At 36.1% G+C, this 22,500-nt stretch overlaps 1 protein-coding gene across 3 annotated transcripts in view; it reads left to right on the forward strand.

Annotated features, from left to right (window-relative positions):
- The window catches only part of epha8 (eph receptor A8), an 82,733-nt gene that overhangs the window by 5,733 nt on the left and 54,500 nt on the right, over positions 1 to 22,500 (forward strand). For all 3 annotated transcript variants that reach the window (XM_058372917.1, XM_058372918.1, XM_058372919.1), the window contains exon 2: positions 20,465 to 20,529. In XM_058372917.1, coding sequence (XP_058228900.1) covers positions 20,465 to 20,529 — 65 coding nt within the window. The remainder of the gene's footprint in view (positions 1 to 20,464; positions 20,530 to 22,500) is intronic.

Below are 22,500 nucleotides of genomic sequence, written 5' to 3' on the forward strand. Positions count from 1 at the left end.
TTACAGACTGTTATAGAGTGTCACAAATTGTTATACAGTGTCACAGAGTGTTATATAGTATTACAGACTGTTATAGAGTGTCACAAATTGTTATACAGTGTCACAGAGTGTTATATAGTATTACGGACTGTTATAGAGTGACACAAATTGTTATACAGTGTCACAGAGTGTTATATAGTATTACGGACTGTTATAGAGTGTCACAAAGTATTGTTGAGTGTCACATTGTATTACAGACTATTTTAGAGTGTCACAGAGTGATATGTAGTATTACAGACTGTTATAGAGTGTCACAAATTGTTATACAGTGTCACAGAGTGTTATATAGTATTACGGACTGTTATAGAGTGACACAAATTGTTATACAGTGTCACAGAGTGATATGTAGTATTACAGACTGTTATAGAGTGTCACAAATTGTTATACAGTGTCACAGAGTGTTATATAGTATTACGGACTGTTATAGAGTGACACAAATTGTTATACAGTGTCACAGAGTGTTATATAGTATTACGGACTGTTATAGAGTGTCACAAAGTATTGTTGAGTGTCACAGTGTTATACTGTATTACAGACTATTTTAGAGTGTCACAGAGTGATATGTAGTATTACAGACTGTTATAGAGTGTCACAGGGTGATATGTAGTATTACAGACTGTTATAGAGTGTCACAGACTGTTATAGACAATTAAGGGCTGTTATAAAGTGTCGCAGACTGTTATAGAAAGTTATAGAATGTAATAGACAAATTAAGAGTTATAGAGAGTTACAGACTCTTATAGACCATTATGGACCATTATAGACTGTTATAGAAAGTTATAGATTGTTATAGGTATATATAGAGTTATAGAGAGTTACAGACTCTTATAGACAGTTATGGACCGTTATAGACTGTTATAGAAAGTTATAGATTGTTATAGGTATATATAGAGTTATAGAGAGTTACAGACTCTTATAGACCATTATGGACCATTATAGACTGTTATAGAAAGTTATAGATTGTTATAGGTATATATAGAGTTATAGAGAGTTACAGACTCTTATAGACAGTTATGGACCGTTATAGACTGTTATAGAAAGTTATAGATTGTTATAGGTATATATAGAGTTATAGAGAGTTACAGACTCTTATAGACCATTATGGACCATTATAGACTGTTATAGAAAGTTATAGATTGTTATAGGTATATATAGAGTTATAGAGAGTTACAGACTCTTATAGACAGTTATGGACCGTTATAGACTGTTATAGAAAGTTATAGAATGTTATAACCATATAAACATCTAAAGATATATAAAGAGTAATAGAGAGTTACAGACTCTTATAGACAGTTATGGACCATTATAGACTGTTATAGAAAGTTATAGGATGTTATAACCATATAAACATCTAAAGACTGTTACAGACACTTCTAGACTGAACACACACACACACACACACACATAGAGGGTTGCTTGCGGTGCATGACGTTGTGTAAAATCGTATTTTCACACATGGTAACATTTTTGTGTTTCACGAAAAGGAGAAAAAAGGAAAAGCTCGTTTAAGGAGTGACAGAAAAAATACTATCCCACAGCAAGTCCTTATCTTCCCCCTGAGAGAAACAATAATTCTACAGCAGGAGTGTAAAATGCTCGCTCTTTTCTCTCCTTGTGGGAGACAGACAGCGTCGCTGCATAATTGGAAAGCCAAATATCCCAGGATTCAACACTCAGTTTCCCAGCTTAAGGGTCACTCTGATTTCCCCTTGTACTCTTCATATTCCTGCTTTATAATCTTTATATTCATCTTTTAAACCGTTCTTACGTATATATACAGTTTATATACTCCATTTATTCCTGCTATAAACACTTTACATGCTCATCTCACATCCCAGTTATTCCCTTAATCCCCTCCATGGTCCCATTAAACCCTCAGACACATTCTTCTTTATACCCTTTATAACCTCTTTATATCCTTCCAGTGCTCCTTTATACTTCTTCCTGTCCCCTTTATACACCACTTAATATCATTTTTTATATACACTGACAATTGTATCTTATTTAAATAATTTTATTACCTCCATACTCCTCATTATAGCTTCTTATAAAACATTTATACCTCCTTTGTGATCTCATTTATACTCATTACGTATTCATATACTTCCTATACTATTTATACCATACCTTTACACCCTAGTTTTTATATCCTTATTAATACACCTATGTCTGCATTATAACCTCTCATAGGCTTTTCTTATTCCATTTATAACATCATATAACATCAGCTTATATGCTTTAAACAATTCATCCCCTAACAGTCATTTAAATCATTCTCTTATTTTATATTCTTTTTTTCTTTTACCACCCTGTACTGTAATACCCTGATTACACCCTTTATAACACCCTTTATTACACCCTTTATTACCTCTGTATTGCCATTATAGCAGTTATACCCACTGTATGCACTCTTTAATACACTTTATATTAAACTTCCTTACAATTATTCTCATTTGTTCTCACCTACTTGTCTTTGTACCCTACCCTTTACATTTTTATGTACTTATTTTTTATTTTTTTATTTTCCTGTTATAGCAGTTATAACCTCTTTATGAACCCAATTACATTCATGTATTTTTGGCCTGTTTATACCTCTAATTCTAACCATAATCATCCCTTTTCTATTCTGATTAAAGCCTACTTCTTTATACTTCTGTGTTCACATTATAACCTCCAAATCATACTTTTTCTCCCATTTGTAACCTGTTATATCATGTTTATATGCTTTATACTTCTTCTATTGTTTATCCTTAGTTATACTGTTTATAAGCTACTTTACTACTTACTTATATCCTACTTAATTATATCCTATTATTTTAGTTTCCTCTATGTTTCCATTACAGCAGTTATAACCTCTTTATGAACTCATTTACAGTTATATGTATTTTTGGCCTTTTTATACACCTTATTCACATAGAGATCCCTTTTCTATTGTGATTAAATATTTTGTATTTCTTTATACTTTAGCCTTTATATTGTATTTACATTATAAGAGTTATAACCTCTTTATGAACTATTATACAGATATGGGCATTTTTGGCCTTTTTATACACCTTTTTCACGTAAAGATCCCTTTCCATATCTTGATTAAAACTTTTGTATTTCTTTCTACTTTAACCTTTATATTGTATATACATTACAACAGTTATAACCTCTTTATGAACTCATTTACAGATATATGTATTTTTTATACACCTTGTTCCTTTTTCTATCTTGATTAAGGCCTTTTGTATTTCTTTCTACTTTAACCTTCATGCTGATTTTACATTATAGCAGTTATAACCTCTTTATGAACTCTGTTATGTCCTAATGTATTTTTGGAATGTTTATACACCTTATTCTCTGCTTTTATACCATACGCATCCCTTTGCACTTCTTTATACATCTGTGCTCACATTATAGTGTTCTAAACATGCTTCTTATACCATTTATAACCTGTTATACCATATACTCTATTCTTTATACACTTCTCTTATTTTTAAACTTCCTTAAACAAGCTTTATAGCCTATTTTTTTGTACTAGTTTACTAATTATACAGTTTATAACTTCTCTAATGCTTCATATATCATTTATTCACACTCTGTACCACTCTGATACACCACTTTATACTCAGTTATATCCCCTTCATATCCTTTAACTTCTCTTTTTTTATGGTATACTCTCATGTTTGTGCCTTATCTTTGCACAATTCCCCTTAATCCCGTCCCTGTGTCCCAGTTTTATTGAGAAGCACCACCTCATCTATAAAAAAACAAGAAGATCCAATTACACAAAGGCTAAAGCGGCACGTAATATGTTTTTTGTGCCACTGATAATCGTGTTGTGTTTCCCCTGTCGAGAGCACAGGGAGAATTTAACACACGAAAAAAGCGCTCCATCTGCAGCGAAGTTGTTATTGATCGTTAGCTGCCAACTAACTTGGCAAGTGACGATTAGCTAATATCATTGAACGGGAGGGAGGAGGTGGCCTGCCAAGGTGAGTGGATAACGATGAACAGGCAGCGCTGTGGGAGCGTGCTGGAAAAACACACTCTAATGATGATATCAGTGCACACCGGACTCATCATCGGCCTTGCACTGACCACTGAGCAGGAACTGACCGTTTAACACAGTATACTGTCTATATAAATATACACATGGAATTGAATCCGCATTATAGCACTGTGCGTGCGTCTATATATAAAGGAATGTACTGATACACAACTATATTTATGATGCATTATGAATAGATCATAATGAGTTCATGTATAAAATTCAGTTTTAAAATGCATTATAACTTGTGCTCTTAACACATTATGTCTAGTACAGTATAACAGTGCTTGCCTTATTTGGATTTGGTGTTGCAGTGTGTTATGAACACTAGTTATAATGCATTATAATACAGAATAAAAGTGTTTGGTTTATTTGGATTTGGTGTTGTAGTGTGTTATGAACACTACTTATAATGCATTATAATACAGAATAAAAGTGTTTGGTTTATTTGGATTTGGTGTTGTAGTGTGTTATGAACACTACTTATAATGCATTATAATACAGAATAAAAGTGTTTGGTTTATTTGGATTTGGTAATGTAGTGTGTTATAACACTACTTATAATGCATTATAATACAGAATAAAAGTGTTCGGTTCATTTGGATTTGGTAATGTAGTGTGTTATAACACTACTTATAATGCATTATAATACAGAATAAAAGTGTTCGGTTCATTTGGATTTGGTAATGTAGTGTGTTATAACACTACTTATAATGCATTATAATACAGAATAAAAGTGTTCAGTTCATTTGGATTTGGTAATGTAGTGTGTTATAACTACTTATAATGCATTATAATACAGAATAAAAGTGTTTGGTTCATTTGGATTTGGTAATGTAGTGTGTTATAACACTACTTATAATGCATTATAATACAGAATAAAAGTGTTCAGTTCATTTGGATTTGGTGTTGTAGTGTGTTATGAACACTACTTATAATGCATTATAATACAGAATAAAAGTGTTTGGTTCATTTGGATTTGGTAATGTAGTGTGTTATAACACTACTTATAATGCATTATAATACAGAATAAAAGTGTTCGGTTCATTTGGATTTGGTGTTGTAGTGTGTTATGAACACTAATTATAATGCATTATAATACAGGATAGAAGGATTCGGTTTATTTGGATTTAGTGTTGTAGTGTGTTATGAACACTAATTATAATGCATTATAATACAGAATAAAAGTGTTTGGTTTATTTGGATTTGGTGTTGTAGTGTGTTATGAACATACATATATACTTATAATGCATTATGAATGAATGAATATGACATTTGCAAAAAGTGTTATAATACAAAAATTAATTTAAATTTAAACTATGAAGACATGAATTCATATAATCTTACGATGCACTCATAAGGCATTACGCATGTCATTATAATTATTTCTGAAAATTCATAACATGTTATAGCTATTGCTATGACACATTATGAAATGTTGGTTATAAATTTATGACAGTATTATAGAGTCTTCAATTATTAAATGCATTAATTAAGTTGTGCTCATAACACATTAGTGTATGAAATGTGCTTATAACACAGTGTAACATTATAACACCAGTACCAAAGAATCTCACAGCAATGTTTTTTTTAGTTTTAAAAAGTTAGTGCTCTGTACTAAAAATTATAAGTGTTATAAACACTGCTTATAATGCATCCTGTTAATAATTACAACATGCGAAATATGACTAAAAAAAAACTATTACGTTTTTTTATTTTATAAATTATTATAAATGATAACAGTGAGTATAGTGCCTTATTAATGCATCATAAGATGTTATGAATCTGTTCATAGGTCATTATACTGTACATATGGCCTACATAGAAAGTCTTAATGCAACCAGAATTTTTTTTTAATTCTACTGCAGCATCATGATTGTTTTATAATGTGTACATTTAAAAAGAAAAAACATTCTATCCTCAACCTCCGTAAATAAAGAAACCCAGGAACAGCATCATGGACGTCATCAGCTGATCAGGGACAGCTGTCCAAACAAGATGAGGTGTAAATATATATATATATCCGTGAGCTGGTAACTATGGTTACAAGTCTTATTCAGCATTATAACCAAGAAAGGCGCTGACTCCAGCCTCATCCCAAACGGCACCCGAAACCCCCCACGGCCCTCCTTCTCCTCCGCCTGTTGGTGACTTTGACAGAGTGAAGGTTTCACAAGGTCACCAGTGTCCAAGGCCTCGAGTCCTCCAGGGTTCACAGAGGGAAGGGAAAAAAGAGGAAGAAAAAAGTGCAAGTGGAACAATTCTGTCTGTTTACTGATCTGTCCTGACAGAGTGGGGATGAAAAGTGAAAAAGACGTGACGGAAACTATATTTAATCAAAACTCCGGCCAGATTTAGCAAACGCCATCAGTCAAAACACCGCTCCGAAAATAACGACGCTGGACTGTGATGAGCAGATGTTCATGACAATTTACTCTCTCGTTAAAACACTAGGCGGATACATTGGTTTAAAAAACTGTTTGCCTGCATAATGAAATGAGGTAGTGCTTACTATGAAGGGCACATGTAATACATGTATAACGGCGTTCATAACATTTTATAATGCATTCATAAGGCTTTATAAACTTTGTCGAAAGATTTCGCTTTATAGCAATGTTTATAATTCTACTGCGAGTTTCTTTAGACTTACATGATTATGTAATAATTCTTATTTATGATCATTCATAACATTTTATAATGCATTCATAAGGCTTTATAAACTTTGTCGAAAGATTTCGCTTTATAGCAATGTTTATAATTCTATTGCGAGTTTCTTAGACTTACATGATTATGTAATAATTCTTATTTATGATCATTCATAACATTTTATAATGCATTCATAAGGCTTTTTAAACATTGTCGAAAGATTTCACTTTATAGCAATGTTTATAAATTCATTCAGAGTTTCTTTAGACTTACAGTTTTCTTTACTTTTCAGAATGATTATGTAATAATTCTTATTTATGATCATTCATAACATTTCATAATGCATTCATAAGGCTTTATAAACTTTGTCGAAAGATTTCACTTTATAGCAATGTTTATAATTCTGTTGCGAGTTTCTTTAGACTTACAGTATTCTTTACTTTTCAGAATGATTATTTAATATTTCTTATTTATGATTATTAATAATTCGTTATGCATTATAAGCAGTGTTTATAACAAAAGGAGAAAAAAAATTCACCTCCAGTTTATTGCACACTGATGATGTTAGAAGTATTTCTTCATAAATAAATAAATAAATAAATAAATAAACAAACAAACAAATAAAATAATGAAAGATATTTAAGTCTAATATTTTCAAAGACTGTAAATAATTATTTTCTTTTGTCTTATCTCATGCAACTGACAATTTTTGTTTGTTTGTTTTGTTGTTATTTTTTTCAGTTTTTGTCATATGATTTCCTATTAATGTCTCTCTTACTATTTATTCATTTTGAAATTGTTCATGCATATTAGAGATTGCTGTAATGCATTATGTATTTTCACTTATAAGTGCCTAAGCACTGATAATAAGCGCATTATACCATGTTCATAATTCATAATAAGTCCTGAAAAAATTGGGACTTCTGATATCCATGACACCTGTCCAGGGTGTACCGCTGCCTTTCGCCCAATATGTGCTGGGATAGGCTCCTGCAGATCCTCGGGACCCTAATTAGGAATAAATCGGGTATAGAAAATAGATTGATAAATTGATGGATGAATATCCATGGCCATTTGAAATCCCAATGCTGAGGAATTGGAGTTAACTAGCCATCAGAAGACTAGTGTAAAATATTAGTTTCTAGTCGGTTAACCCTCAGTAAGACGTAACTCCATCCCGGATCCATCGTTCCGTCTGTCTGCTTCTGCTGGGTTTTGCTAAGTGGAGCCTCTTGTTATCGTGACACTGGGTGCAGACGGGGTTTAAAATCAATTCAGGCAGCTCGAAGCCTCCGTGCATGTGTGTGTGTGTGTGTGTGTGTGTGTGTGTGTGTGTGTGTGTGTGTGTGTGTAAAGCCAGAGGGGGTAAGCCTGAGGAGGCGACGTCTCTCCTGGGGTTCCCTTCTGCCGTGGTTCGTCTGGGTTAGCAAACAAGCTCAGCCATGCTGAAGGCTTCATGAAAGTTGACTTATTAGTTATTACTGGACCTAACCGTGAACCCACAGCGATCACGTGTGCTCAAAAAGACACGCCGTCTTCTTCTGCAGTTTTCTCTGGGTTTATCGGACGTGGAGAAACGTCTGGGCGGCAAATCTACCCATCTGTCCAGTCACTAGATACGATGTGTGAAATAGAAAGAGATGAAACAGAAAGAGAAAAAACACTATTTCCTATTAAATTAAGAAATCTACTATGTACTTTATATGAAGGGAAGGGTATTTTATACTTTATAATGCATTCATAAGCATTGTGTAGATAGCTAGCAAAGAAGTTAAATGTGACCGAAAAAAAAAATTAAGTACGGTCAATTCATAAGATATATATAACTCGTTATTAACTGATTATTGCTTCGTTTATAACAGTGTTATAAAGCAGGACATACCGTTGGTGTCTCCACTACACGCTGAGAGCTCTTTAGAGCTCTTGGTTGTTGTTGTAGAAAGGACATTATTAACATGTACATTATTTACTGTCCAGTGTCACGCAAATGAGGATGAGGTTCCCTTCTGAGCCTGGTTCCTCTCAAGTTTCTTCCTCACATCATCTCAGGGAGTTTTTTCCTCACCATTGTGGCCTCAGGCTTGCTCACAAGGACTAAAATAATAACTTAACTTTAAACTTTATCATTTTTTTCTGTTTCTATACTTCTATAAAGCTGCTTCAAGACAATGTCCACTGTTAAACGTGCTATACAAATAAATTGTATTGAGTTCAGGAGACACTTTTCTTCCGTCACCCTCACTCACTTCCAGCACATCATTAGCATGATACCAGAAGACGCTATTCCATAAGCCCGCGACTCAAATTAGCAATTTTTACAGCCATGGTGAGCAGAAAAGCATCTTCAGGCGCAGGTCACGGCCCACAAACACATCAGGTCCCACTCCTGTCAGAGCCCAGAGCAGGAATCTGAGACTACACCGAGTACAAACTCTGTTCTCCGGTCTGGACAGGTGAAGATTGGAGGAAATGTCACTCCTCACCCACTTTTCTTTCATTTTATTGTTTATGTATCCCAGCATGCACCAGAGTCTGCTGCGAACTCGCCCTAGTTAGTTAGATAGTTCCTCCCCCACCCCCCCCCTTTTTTTTTGGAGTGGCAATCCAAAGAAGGGGACTGAGGCATGACAGAAAGAGTGAGAGATTCTTCATGGCTCTGCCAGCAAAACAAAAACAGCAACAACAAAAAAAACAAGAGCTATTGAGGGAAGGGCAGAAAGGCAAAGAGAGAGAGAGAGAGAGAGAAAGAGAGAGAGAGAGAGATAAAAGACTTTCCAACAGGCTCTAATGGAGTTTACGCCCACAGCAGGCGTAAAAAGGATGCTGGTGTTGAACTATACGACGCCGTCACTGTTGTTACAATAAACGCCCGCAGCCAGAGAGCCACCGCAGTGTCCACACCATCGAACCTCCTGACTTCACCTCACCTCTCAGCTCTGAATGATGGAGTGTTCAAACTAGCTGGAGATCCACTCCACTCTGCACTTGTGATACAGAAATTGTGTAGCTTACATTAAAATAAAATAAAATAAAATAAAATAAAATAAAATAAAATAAAATAAAATAAAATAAAATAAAATAAAATAAAATAAAATAAAATAAAATAAAATTAAAAAAATAAATAAATAACAATCCTTTCATGATTTTGTGATCTCAGAAATAAAGTAAAAAAATAAATAAATAAACAAATAAACAAACAAACAAATAAATAAATAAATAAAGTGGCATTGCAAATTCTGAAACTGCTGTTTAACTGCAGTGTACGTGTTAAAATAATAAAATAAACTAATAACAAAAACCAACCAAAAAAATAAATATGGAACATAGTGTACTTATGAAAACCTGTCTGTGCTTGTGTTACATAAATAATATAAATTTCATTAATAAATAAATAAATATCCCTCCAGGATCTCATGAATGAATCATTAAAAAAATTATTATATCTGTGTATTAAATACAGTATATGTTTTCACAGGTAGACATTCTCTTGCATTTGTTTTTTACAGAATAATTTCAGTAAAAATTAAAGCACAAAAATCTCAAGTTGCATTATAGAAAATTTGCATCACAAATATTGCCACAAAAGAGCTGTAAAAAAATCAGGTCTTTTTTTGCTGCAACAGTCACAGAAGAAAAAAATAAAGCGTGAAGTAAATTTATTTTTATTTTATTTTATTTTATTTTATTTTATTTTATTTTATTTTATTTTATTTTATTTTATTTTATTTTACTTATTTTTTTACCAAACCAAACTAAATAATTTCTGACACGTCTTTACAAACTCTCCAGCTGATTATCAGTGTATCAGTGTGTGTGTCAGTGTGTGTGTGTGTGTGTGTGTGAGAGAGCGTGTGTGTGTGTGAGAGCGTGTGTGTGTGTGTCTGTGTGTGTGTGTGTGTGTGTGTGAGAGCGTGTGTGTGTGTGTCTGTGTGTGTGAGCGTGTGTCTGTGTGTGTGAGCGTGTGTCTGTGTGTGTGAGCGTGTGTGTGTGTGTGTATGTGTGTGTGTGTGAGTGTGTGTGAGGGTGTGTGTGTGTGTGTGTATGCGTGTGTGTGTGAGTGTGTGTGAGGGTGTGTGTGTGTGTGTGAGGGTGTGTGTGTGTGTGTATGTGTGTGTGTGTGAGGGTGTGTGTGTGTGTGTATGCGTGTGTGTGTGTATGTGTGTTTGTGTGAGGGTGTGTGTGTGTGTGTGTGTGTATGCGTGTGTTGAAAGCACGGGTAAGCTTTTGCTTTTGCAAATCAAATATATTCCTTTGAAAAAAAAAGAAAATATTCTTATTGTGATAAGAATATCTACTATGCATAGAGACTTCATAACACATTCATAACACATTCATAAGCAGACTTCAACTAAAATGTAACGAATAAATTGTGGAAATAAAAACAGACTCAAGTACAACAAGAAAGTACTTGTTTCTTGTGCTTTGTTACTTTGTTAAATATACATAACTTGTTATTAACGTGTTATTACTTTACTTGTAACAGTGTTATAATGCAGGACATACCACGGGGGCCTTCACCACATGCTGAGTTCAGGAGAAACTTTTCTTTCTTCATCCTTTCTTTCTTTCTAGACAATTTCCATCACATCCTTTCCATAAAAGCAGAAGTACAATGAGACATTATTACAAATCCTGGAAACCCTATGTCACTTGACATAGCGGTATGTATTATATCTATATAATGACAGTGTTTACTCTTTTTAACTCTTTCTATAAAGCCAATATTCATCAATCAGCTTCGAATTAGAGAGCTTTGTATATTCTATGATTCTTTATAAGCCTTTTTTTGAACTCTTTTGATGCTTAATAGAGCAGTAATAATGTGCTATAAGTCAGTGAAGCATTATTAGTTTTTATAATAATTACAAATGCTATTAATAAATTATTATCAACAAACAGAGTATAATTAAAGAAAAGCATAGTTAGAAGTAATGTGGGCTTCATGAAATGGGTTAGCAAATTGTTTACAGCACAGCATTAGAGCTTTATGAAGCATTATTAGAGTTGGTAAAAAAAAATGCTGTGTTAATTTACACACAAATATACAAAGTATAATTAACACAGTTATAATAAATGTGGGCTTTGTGAAATGTGTTAGCAAATTGCTTATGATGCTTATGTAGGCTTATGTCAATTGTTACGACAGGCTTATGTCGCCCGTATGAACACAGCCCTGTCCGCCATCATACACTATCGACCGAAAGCTTTCATCGACACGTCGTCGTCAGGGCTAATCTGGATTTAAATATGAAGTTAGGTCTGATAAATAAGGACATACAAATAGTTATAAGCACTTAACGTCAGGTGACTGCTGTTTATTTTCCTTCCTGTGTAATCACATTCCGTTTCTTTCACACGGCGATCCACAAACTCGTCTGGAGGCACGCTGACGGATCCGATTCGCCGTTTCCGAACAGAAATAATGCCTTTTTTTACACTTCATGATTCGTACATAAATCACATCCTTCATGTAATTAAGAAAAGAAAAGGCGGGGGAAAGAAAAATAAATAATACGGTAACACCGACGCTTATTCATGTGTCATTACACACAAACTCATTACTGTGAAAGGTGACTAACGTATTTATCACACCAAACCTCCAAGGTGCCATAACGTCGAGGGCGAAATTAATAACGATTATTATTGAAGAGAGAGAAAATAGAGAGAGAGAGAGAGAGAGAGAGAGAGAGAGAGAGAGAGAGAAGAAATAACAGAATTGCGAGGGGAAAAGTTCATCGTATCTGTTTCACGCAGTTGCATCAGCAGACGGCAGACGCTAAGCGCTTCGGCCTGATCCAGAGGAGAAAAACCTTCCAATTGTTTATCAGGAGATGAGCGAGGAAAAAGTGAAGAAGTGACACGCACAAAATAAATAAATAAATAAGTGTTTGGGACAAGACACAGAAAAAAGGCCATTTTGAAATCAACCGGAAATCAAACGGCGCAAACGTCTGGAGAAAAGCTTCTCTGAATTCGACGCTAATGCCAGACATCTGTGGGATTTTTTTTTCCCCATCACCTCTCATCTTGTTTATCCTTTGATTTTTTTCTTTCTTTCTTTATTTATTTTTTATCTTTCACCTTCTTTTTTCCTCTAAGGCTTGTAATAACATATTGCAGTACACAGTGTCACAGTGTCAGAACACAGGCAGCGTGTGGCTTCCAGACGCATACGCATGTGCACTCAGGCAAAGGATCATCGGAACATAAATAGCAAACGCCATACTGATCACACACACACACACACACACACACACACCATCAAGCCTCATAACATCATACCGGTGCTTGTGATAAATGCCGATCAAAGACTGAACATCTTAAGAATTCCCAGCGGTGTTATAACCACTTATAATGCTTATAATGATTGGTATAAAGCGCATATGGTGACTAGTTGAAGTTGAAGTTGGCTTTGGAAAGTATTTGATGGTTTTGTTTTGTTTTTTTTGCCCTGGTCTTGAACTTACACACACTTATCTACAGCTCTGTTATTAAAATGAGCTGCTTATAGGAAATAGGTCGAGTCGAAATTGAGTGGAATTTTTTTTTATTTGTATATTTAATCCACACTGAAAAAAATTGTTAATTTTTTGCAAATGCAAAAAAAAAATGTAATAATATATTTAAAAAAAATTTAATAAAATGTGCATTTCTTTTTAAGTAAATTTGTCATTTCAAGAAAAGTCTACTAATTGCAACCATGAATATTAAAACAATTGATCAAACAATCAAATAAATAAATAAATAAATAAATAAATAAATAAATAACATATAAAAAATAAATAAACAAATTTTAGTGTTTTTTATTTTATTATTTTATTTCATTTTATTTTATTTAAATTTGTTTATTTATTTTTTTGACCAAACCAAACAAATTAATTTCTGACAAATCGTTACAAACTATCTGTCTCATCATGGTGTGTGTGTGTGTGTGTGTTTGTGTGTGTTTGTGTGTGTGTGTGTTGATCAGGCACAGAGCACAATGTGTGTGCCCACTCCACCTCATTTGCATTGAGTCACGCCCACAAAACTCCATAAAAGGTAAAGCTCCAGGGGGGCAGAAAGTGTGAAATGAGACCTAAAGGGGTAAAAGAGAAGGTGCAGAGAGATGGAAGTTGTTTCCACTACACCAGTACAAAAGAAAAATCTAAAAAAGAAACCTAAAAAGGATTCAAGGATCTGGAGTCAAATTTACAAAAAAAAAAAAGGGAATGAATTGAAATGAAAACTCTTTATTAGAGAAAATTCATTCTGACACAAAGAGCACAGATTTTGGTTTAAGTGCTAAATCAAAACACTGTAAAGAGATTTAAAAAAATAAATAATTTTTTGTAAAGAATTACAGCACATTGATGTATTTGAGTCTGTGTATATATTTATGAAGAATGTCAATATTTATCACCAGAATTTTTTTAATCTTATTTCAGTTTAGCCTCAAATCAAAAGTAACATAAGAGATCATTTCGATTTGCGACGAGATGCGTGCATTTATTTATTTATTTATTTATTTATTTATTTATTTATTTATTTATTTATTTATTTATTTATTTATTTTAACAAATACACAAGAAAGCGGTTGCAGGTTTTTATGTAAGATTCTGTGTACTGTGTGTCGTGTATTCAGGAAAATCTGTGAGACCTTGACGATTTGCTCTGCTTTAGGAAAACAGACTCGCTAACGCTCACCATGACTTCAGAACTGCAACAGGATCTCCTGCAGCTTTGTGAAAAACACTCGTTTTCTCCTCAGTTTGGATTCCTATTTCTGGACAGGTCAGTTGTGTCGTTCTTGTAAGTGGTGTTAGTGACCTGAACCGTTCTGTGGGAGTGCTGAGGGCAGAAATGCTTGCCGATGTACATTTGAAGAGATGCTTGATTTGACGGTAGATCCAAAAGCTTGTAAAGTACCTCCTGAACCTGATGTGGAGAACAAACTAGCTCCCCTCTGTACACATTCTCATGCATCCTGTGAGCAGCAGCAGAGCTTGTTTCAGAGGCCTGACCTCAAGTCTGAGTGAAACAGTTCTTGCTTTATCAGTATCTGTGATGTTTTTTTTTTTTTTGCATGGGAGAAAGGAAGAGAAAAGCGAACCCATCAGTGAAGCTCGTCAATACTTTGATTGAACTGCGATTGCGATTGAATCTGTCAGAACGCTGTTAATTCACTTTAAATTGCTTTAGAAGATGCCGAGGACTGGAGTGATCTGAAAGTCAACCCGGACGGCAGACTAAAGGATTACATTTAATAGATTTCTTTTTTTTTATTTGTGCTTGTTTGGGACTCCTAATGCTGTTCTATCAGAATTGAAAAATATTTTTATCCTTTACACCTGATGATGTAAGGGCATGTTGGGTAACGATGTGTTTATTCAAGGTGGATAAAAGGTAGCATGGATATTTACTTGAATTCGTGTGGCATTCGTTTCTAAATCACACAACGTTGGAAATACTGGTGCATTTTCTTTTACAAAACCTGAGCAGATTGTTGGTGCTGGGGTTTGAACTCAACCTCCAGATGATATGTAATTTCTATGTCGGCGTAAACCCTCAAGTGCTAGTTGAATCCCCAGACTGAACAGCCGCATCTACACCTCCATTTGACGTCTGCGTCTGATCCAGAATGCAGCTCCACGACTCGTTTTCATCCTTCTCTCCAGAAGTTCTCCCACACCATCTCATTACTGCTCTCCCTCCAACGGCGTCCTGCAGCTTCCTGCATCCGATTTAAAACACTGATGCTTGCCTACGAAGCAAAAACACACCAGTGCCTCTTTACCTCAAAGCCCTTATCACACCCCAGACTGCACCACGCTCCTGCCTTCCCTCCCTCCCGCTGATCCTCCAGCATCATCTGCTCGACTGCTCCCACCTTCTCTCAGGGTGCAACGAAGGCATGAATCAAGACTCGTCTCTGTTCTGGTGTCTCGGTGGTGGAATGAACTTCCTCGGAAACTGCTGAGTCACTGGAAGTCTTCAAACAACATCTAAAGACCCGCCTCTTCCCTCTTCCTGAACTACTTAACCCTTTCATTAGCGTTGGAATGGAAATGGACTTGTTCAGTCAGCAGAGACAAACAAATCTCCATGAGTCTGATACACAATCAATTAGAGACATGTGTTTTTCCCTCTGTGGGATAACCTTACACAGAATTTTGATGGTTGAAGAACAAATTTGAGTTGTATTTTAGATGAACAAGCACTTGGCACAGTAAGAGGTGAAGTGAATAAGACTGATGATCTCCTCATCATGGCACCTGTTAGTGGGTGGGATATATTAGGCAGCAAGTCAACATTTTGTCCTCAAAGTTGATGTGTTAGAAGCAGGAAAAATGGACAAGCGTAAGGATTTGAGCGAGTTTGATGAAGGACTAAATTGTGATGGCTAGTCCACTGGAGCAGAGCATCTCCAACACTGCAGCTCTTGTGGGGTGTTCCTGGTCTGCAGTGGTCAGTATCTATCAAAAGTATCCTTTAAGTCCTGTAAGTATCCCGTGGACGCCCCACCTCGCAACTTACAGGACTTAAAGGATCTGCTGCTAACATCTTGGTCCCAGATACCACAGCATACCTTCAGGGATCTAGTCCCTGGAGTACATGCCTCGATGAGTCAGGGCTGTTTTGGCAGCAAAAGGGGGACCAACACAATATTAGGCAGGTGGTCATAATGCTATGCCTGATCGTTGTTTATTCTTATTTGTAACCCATGTATGTTGTTGCTATTAATACGAGAATGTTAATATAAACTCTATAGTCAGACCCTTCTGACCAATCAGATTTGTCAGAATAGTTTCGAATCCTTGTATAATTTCAGCACACATTTTTTTTTATTATTTAATAATAAATGACACACTGTTCTTGTTTTGATTTTTTTTCAGACCCCACCAAATCAATTTTTTATCTCAAGAAAGAAATGAAAGAAAAACAAAACAAAACAAAAAAGCTGGAATCCATGTTACTACTTCTTTTTTCCCCCTCTCCTGTGACACATGAAGTAAATCTTCCAGGAATTGAACAAAAAAGAGAGAGAGAGAGCTAACGAAAGAAGGAGCACAAAGAACGAAAGACGGAGGAGAAAAGTTTTCCCTCCATCCCTGAGGCTCTGTGCAGTGCAGGATCTCTTTTTGTTTGTTTCCAGACGTGGTTTAGTGATTTATCACACGGCCGGCTGTCAGCGGGGGGATTTCTGAGACGTGTAATTGTGACATGCATGTCTGACCTTGGAGCTACTGAAAGGCCACAGCTTCATCAGTCCGAGACAGCAGGAAGTGGTGGCTAGCGAGAGAGAGAGAGAGAGAGCGAAGGAGCGAGTGCGCGAGGAGTGCGACGTCGTATCCAGGGAGCAAGAAAGACTGAGAGAAGCAATAGAAAGGCCACCTGTTCCTGCTTTCTGACCCTCATCAGCAACAGATTTCACAAATTAGGAGTTTCATCAGCGCGTACGCTAATAACCGTGATTACGACATGTGCTCCCTGAGAGAGGACGAGACAGAGGGAGGAAGTCAGACCTGAAGCACCTCATTTAGGTTTCCTTTCTGAGTCATGGGTAAATTAAACCCTGGGCTGAGACACCTACAGACCACCTGTTAATGAGGATAGAAATAGCGAGAGCAGCTTTTTTTTACAAAGCAACTCATCTTTAAACCGGCATCTGCCCCTGCGTTTGTCAGCTCGAATGGTGTTTATAAAGCCTGAGCGTTATTTTATCTCGAACATTAGCGTCATAAGTGCACGCTCCATCGGCTCGCAGGCTCCCAGTGCCTTCATTTGCATGAGGTGCTTAAAAATAACAGCGTTGTCGTTACGCGAAATAAAAAAATAATCAACGCTTGACTTGACTACATTACCCATCAGCCCATGCGTGTCACCTGCCTCACTGAGCGCTCACACCTGTCCTGCGTTTCCGCTAATCAGCTTCCAGTTGATATCATGTCTGGTTTGTTGCCTTGGCCTTACGAAGTCTGGTGTATCACCTGTAAGATTTGTTTCGTTTGAATCTTCTTAATCATAAATCACTTAATCATTCGAAAATACTTCCATCCATCCATCATCTATACCTGCTTTATTTCTAAGTAGGGTCACAGGGATCTGCTGGAGAATATCCCAGCACACATTGGGCGAAAGGCAGTCCATTACAGGGCCACACATATATGGATAGACCACAAACACACTCCAATAGGCAATTTAGAATTACCAATCAACCTAATGTACATGTTGTACATGACTGTGGGAGGAAACCAGAGTACCCGGAGTAAACCCACACAGGCATGGGGAGAACATGCAAGCTCCACACAGAAGGGCCCTTGCCTGTTTGAACCCGGGATTCAAACCCAGGACCTTCTTGCTGTGAGGCAACAGTGCTAACCACTAAGCCACCACACTGCCCTCAACAGTACCTTTAATACTTTATGTCTACAAATCCGTCACAAACTTCTTTCATCATTTAAACATTAATCGTGACCCCATTTTGTGAGGCTGTGATGCTGTTTTTCCATTAAAAAGCATCTCCAAGAAAATTCTAACAATCATCTGAAGCTGCATGATGGTCATGTCTCTCTTTGAACGAAAGTTCTCTTATTAAATGTCAAGATTTTGTCATGTTTAAATGCTGTGGGTTGTGGCATCGATGAAGGCTGGGGCTGGTGGGCGGGGCTTATTTGATCCAGAGTAGAGGTGGGAGGTTTTAGTTCGGTGGCAGAGAAGTGCAAAACAAAACAACGAATCCAAAGACACGAGGACGAATTCAGACAAAGCAGAAAAAGGTAGGTATAGTTTGCAAACGGAATTCTTCCCTCTGATTGGACGAGAGATCTGTCACTCAGGATATACAAGAAGTGAGAAAATTTGTGTATGTAACTTTATTCCTTGTACATGTATGGAGTTCTGCCTTCACTTTAAAGCATATTTTTTCAATAGTGCAACTTTAAATCTTTTAAATTAAATAACAAACATATATCTTTATATTTATAAGAAAATGGAGTTCATTCAGCGCTACTGTGAGGAAGGACGTTCATATGGTGTGATGTTGGAGATACTGATAGCGTATCATCTCTAAAAACACACCAGGAATGTTCGGAAGACCAAACTATTCCAGATTAAAGGATGTAAGGAGCGCTATAAGAGAAGAGCTGTGTTCATACACACACCAATCCACTTTCTATTGCTGCAGCTACTGCTGGACTTCCTCTATATCCTGAGTGACCAATGTCTCGTCCAATCAGAGGTCAGAATTCCATTCGCACAACTATACCTACCTTTTTCCAGTTTGTCTGAATCGTCCTTGTGTTTCTGGATTTGTTATTCTCAGCCACCCTATATTAGAGATCATAAATGAGAACCCAGACACGCAATTATTTATCAGTTTCCATAGTTTTATTATGAAATTATGAAGCTTCTGTAACGAGTGATGGAGACGTAAATAAATAATTACGCGTTTTTCAGATTAGCCGCAGTGTCACAGAGTTCAAACGTGACACTGAAAAACCATAAGCCGATTAAAACGCATGACGTGGGAAGACGCGTGAATCAGCTTCCTGCTGAAGGTCAGCAAGAGAATAGTGGTAACGTCTGGGACGATTTCTCAGCTATTTTTAACTCGGAGTCACTTCAAAAGGAAATTATGCAAATTCATTCCGAACCAAAACCTGCGGAGGCATCGGCATTCATTAGCTAGCTGAGGATTTAGACTAGCTTGTTATCATCTTTGATATGTTTAAGAGTGTGAAAGGTTTAGGGGGCAGGGACAGGGGGAGGGGTGTTTGCGAGGTAGCTGGAAAATGTGTTTGAATGAACAATGTTAGCGAAGTTTTCTGTTCAGTTTTATTTGTATAGAACTATGGATATTGTCTCAAAACCCGAGAGAAATATAAAAATTAACCAGGAGCTTTTTAGCAACTTGTAGCATAATTTCTGAATTCGTGACACATTTAACTCTAATTCTTTCCTTCTTAAAGCCATCAAATGTTTGACGACGGAGATCCGAGCGCAACAGCAGCAGCACCAGCAGCTTTTCTTTCATTCTTTCTTCAATCCAGGTTCATAATACAAGCCTGTGTTGAATGGATAACGTACCAATCAAGGACTTCTCCATAAAGCTAACACACATGGCGCGTCTTTCTGCCGGTGACACAGGACCCCGGAGTCGCTCTTTAACATCGTTTAAACTCACACAGCTGTCAGGACCACTGCTGAATAATAAATAAGCATTTTGAATAAGGTTTAAAGCGTTTCCCGGGTCTGCACCTCATCTCAGAGTGACCTTGGAGTTTGCCCAAAGCTGGACAAGGAGTCTGGTTATCAATAAGTTAGAGGGGAAAGACCCGGCGGACGTGTCAATGTGGTGGTCGAAAATGTTTCATCACGCCAGGCAGGCGGCTCCAGGCATGAATCGTGGGCTCGGTTGACGTATCGATTCGACCGCAAAACACTTAAGAGGGGTTTTTTTTTCACGTGGCAATTAATCAGGTTGTCGTCCGGCATCACCTCGGAGAGAGAGTGCACGATTGGGTAATTAATAGTTATTGAATATTAAATCAATTGCTGTCGGTATCAATGTCCTGAGCGTACCGAGCGTCTTGAAGTAGAGTTCTACGCTATTTATTAACAATGTGATGGATTTATCGCTGCTGTAGAACCTGCTGTAATACAAATACGCTGCGGATTCAATTCCCACGATGGATCCTGAGTCGGTGCATGAACTCGAACCCTGATTTACTTCCATATGTAACTGTGTGCTTCTGTCTGTTGCAGTAAATCTCCTCGACACCTCCACGATATCCGGAGACTGGGGCTGGATGACGTATCCATCACACGGGGTAAGAACTGCAACCACGTTCACTTATAAATGTGTATGACCTTATTCATGTTTATAAATGTTTATAAAGAGTTCACTTTCTTTTATTTTGCTGTGATGCGTATTTAGTGCAAATAATATCGTTGTTGCAAATCATAAAAGTTATAGAGTAGATCTTCTGTTTGGGCGCAGTGCTGAGCCAGTTGTGGCCGTGTGCAGAAATATTGGCACCCTTTAATTAACACATTGTATGTATAAATTGACAAATAATAATAATAATAATAATAATAATAATAATAATAATAATAATAATAATAAAGCACAAATGTGAGATATTAAATTTCAACATCTAGCGATTTTGCATACTTCTATTTTATAATAATAATAATAATAATAATAATAATAATAATAATAATAATAATAACAATAATAATAATAATAATAATAATAATAATAATAATAATAATAATAATAATAATAACAATTATTATTATTATTATTATTATTATTATTATAAATAAATAATGAAATTAAAAATTATTGGCACACTTATAATAAACAAACAGATAATTTTATGTACAAAATATAATATTTAATATTTACACCAAGACCAAGAATAACCACATTTTTTATTATTATATCATTACATTATATATTTTTCATTATTTTATTTATTTTTATTTTTTATTAGGATTAAGAGCAACATCTTATTTCATACACAGTATTATTTTAAGAAAATACTTAAGAAAATTATTAATATTACATTAAAAAACTTGTAGTTTTTAGTAGTTTTGGTAGTAGTAGTTTTTTGTTGTTGTTTTTTTTGGTGTATTATTTTAAAGGGTGCCAATATTTTTGTAGCTGGCTGCACACAGAACCTAATTTTATAGTCATGTGTCTTTATTAGTGAATCTGCTGGGGTAGCAGAGTTTCTTTCTTTTCCCTCCTACTCTTTCTCTCCGTCTCTCTCTCTCTCTCTCTGTCTCTCTCTCTCTTTCTCTCTCTCACACACACACACACACACACGCACACACACACATGCACTGCCTCCTCACACAGCCTCACTTGTCACTTTGACATGCTATTCAGCAGCTCACAGCTCACACAGGAGGAAACTGATAGACAGAGAGAGGGAGAAAGAGAGAGAGAGAGAGAGAGAGAGACAGAGACAGAGAGAGAGAGAGACAGAGACAGAGAGAGAGAGAGACTGAGAGATAAAGCAGGCAGAAATGCAGGCAGACAAACCGAGTGGCAGAGACAGACAGAGATAAAGACCAAGAGACAAACAGAATAGATAGAGAGAGAGACAGACAGAGACAGTGAGAGAGAGACAGACAGAAAGTACATAAAAGTGAAATTCAGACAGAATGAGAATAGATAGAGAGATTTGTGATAACTAAAGGAGAGACAGAGCAAAAGAGATGTAGAGAGAGCTGCAGACGAAAAGAGAGACAGAAATACAGACAGAAAAGGAGAGACAAAGTGACAGACAGTAATGGAAGTACAGATAGATAGACTGACAGACAGACAGACAGACAGACAGACAGACAGACAAATTCAGAAAGAGAGATAAAGATAGAGAGATATTGTATGGCAGATAGACAGAATGAGAGTCAGACAGACAGAAATACAGGCAGACAAGGAGAGAGAGTGAGACAGACATAGAGATACAGACAGACAGACATAGAGAGATGGAAGAAAGAAGGAGTGAAATTCAGACATAAAGCAAGATAGAAAGAGAGAGAGAGAGAGAGATTGACAGACAGACACATTGAGAGTTGAATGAAGGAGAGACAGAGTTGTAGAAAAAAAGGAAAGAGTACAGACAGACAGACAGATAGACAAACAGAGAGAGAGGGTGAGAGTGAGAGAGAGAGAGAAATACAGTCAGACAAAGAGAAAGACAGAGACAGACAGACTTAAAGAGAGAGAGCTGTAGACAATTTTACAGACCAAAAGAGAGACAGTGATACAATCAAACAGACAGGGATAA

This window comes from Hemibagrus wyckioides, linkage group LG21 (genome assembly GCF_019097595.1).
Source record: "Hemibagrus wyckioides isolate EC202008001 linkage group LG21, SWU_Hwy_1.0, whole genome shotgun sequence".
Lineage (NCBI taxonomy): Eukaryota > Metazoa > Chordata > Actinopteri > Siluriformes > Bagridae > Hemibagrus > Hemibagrus wyckioides.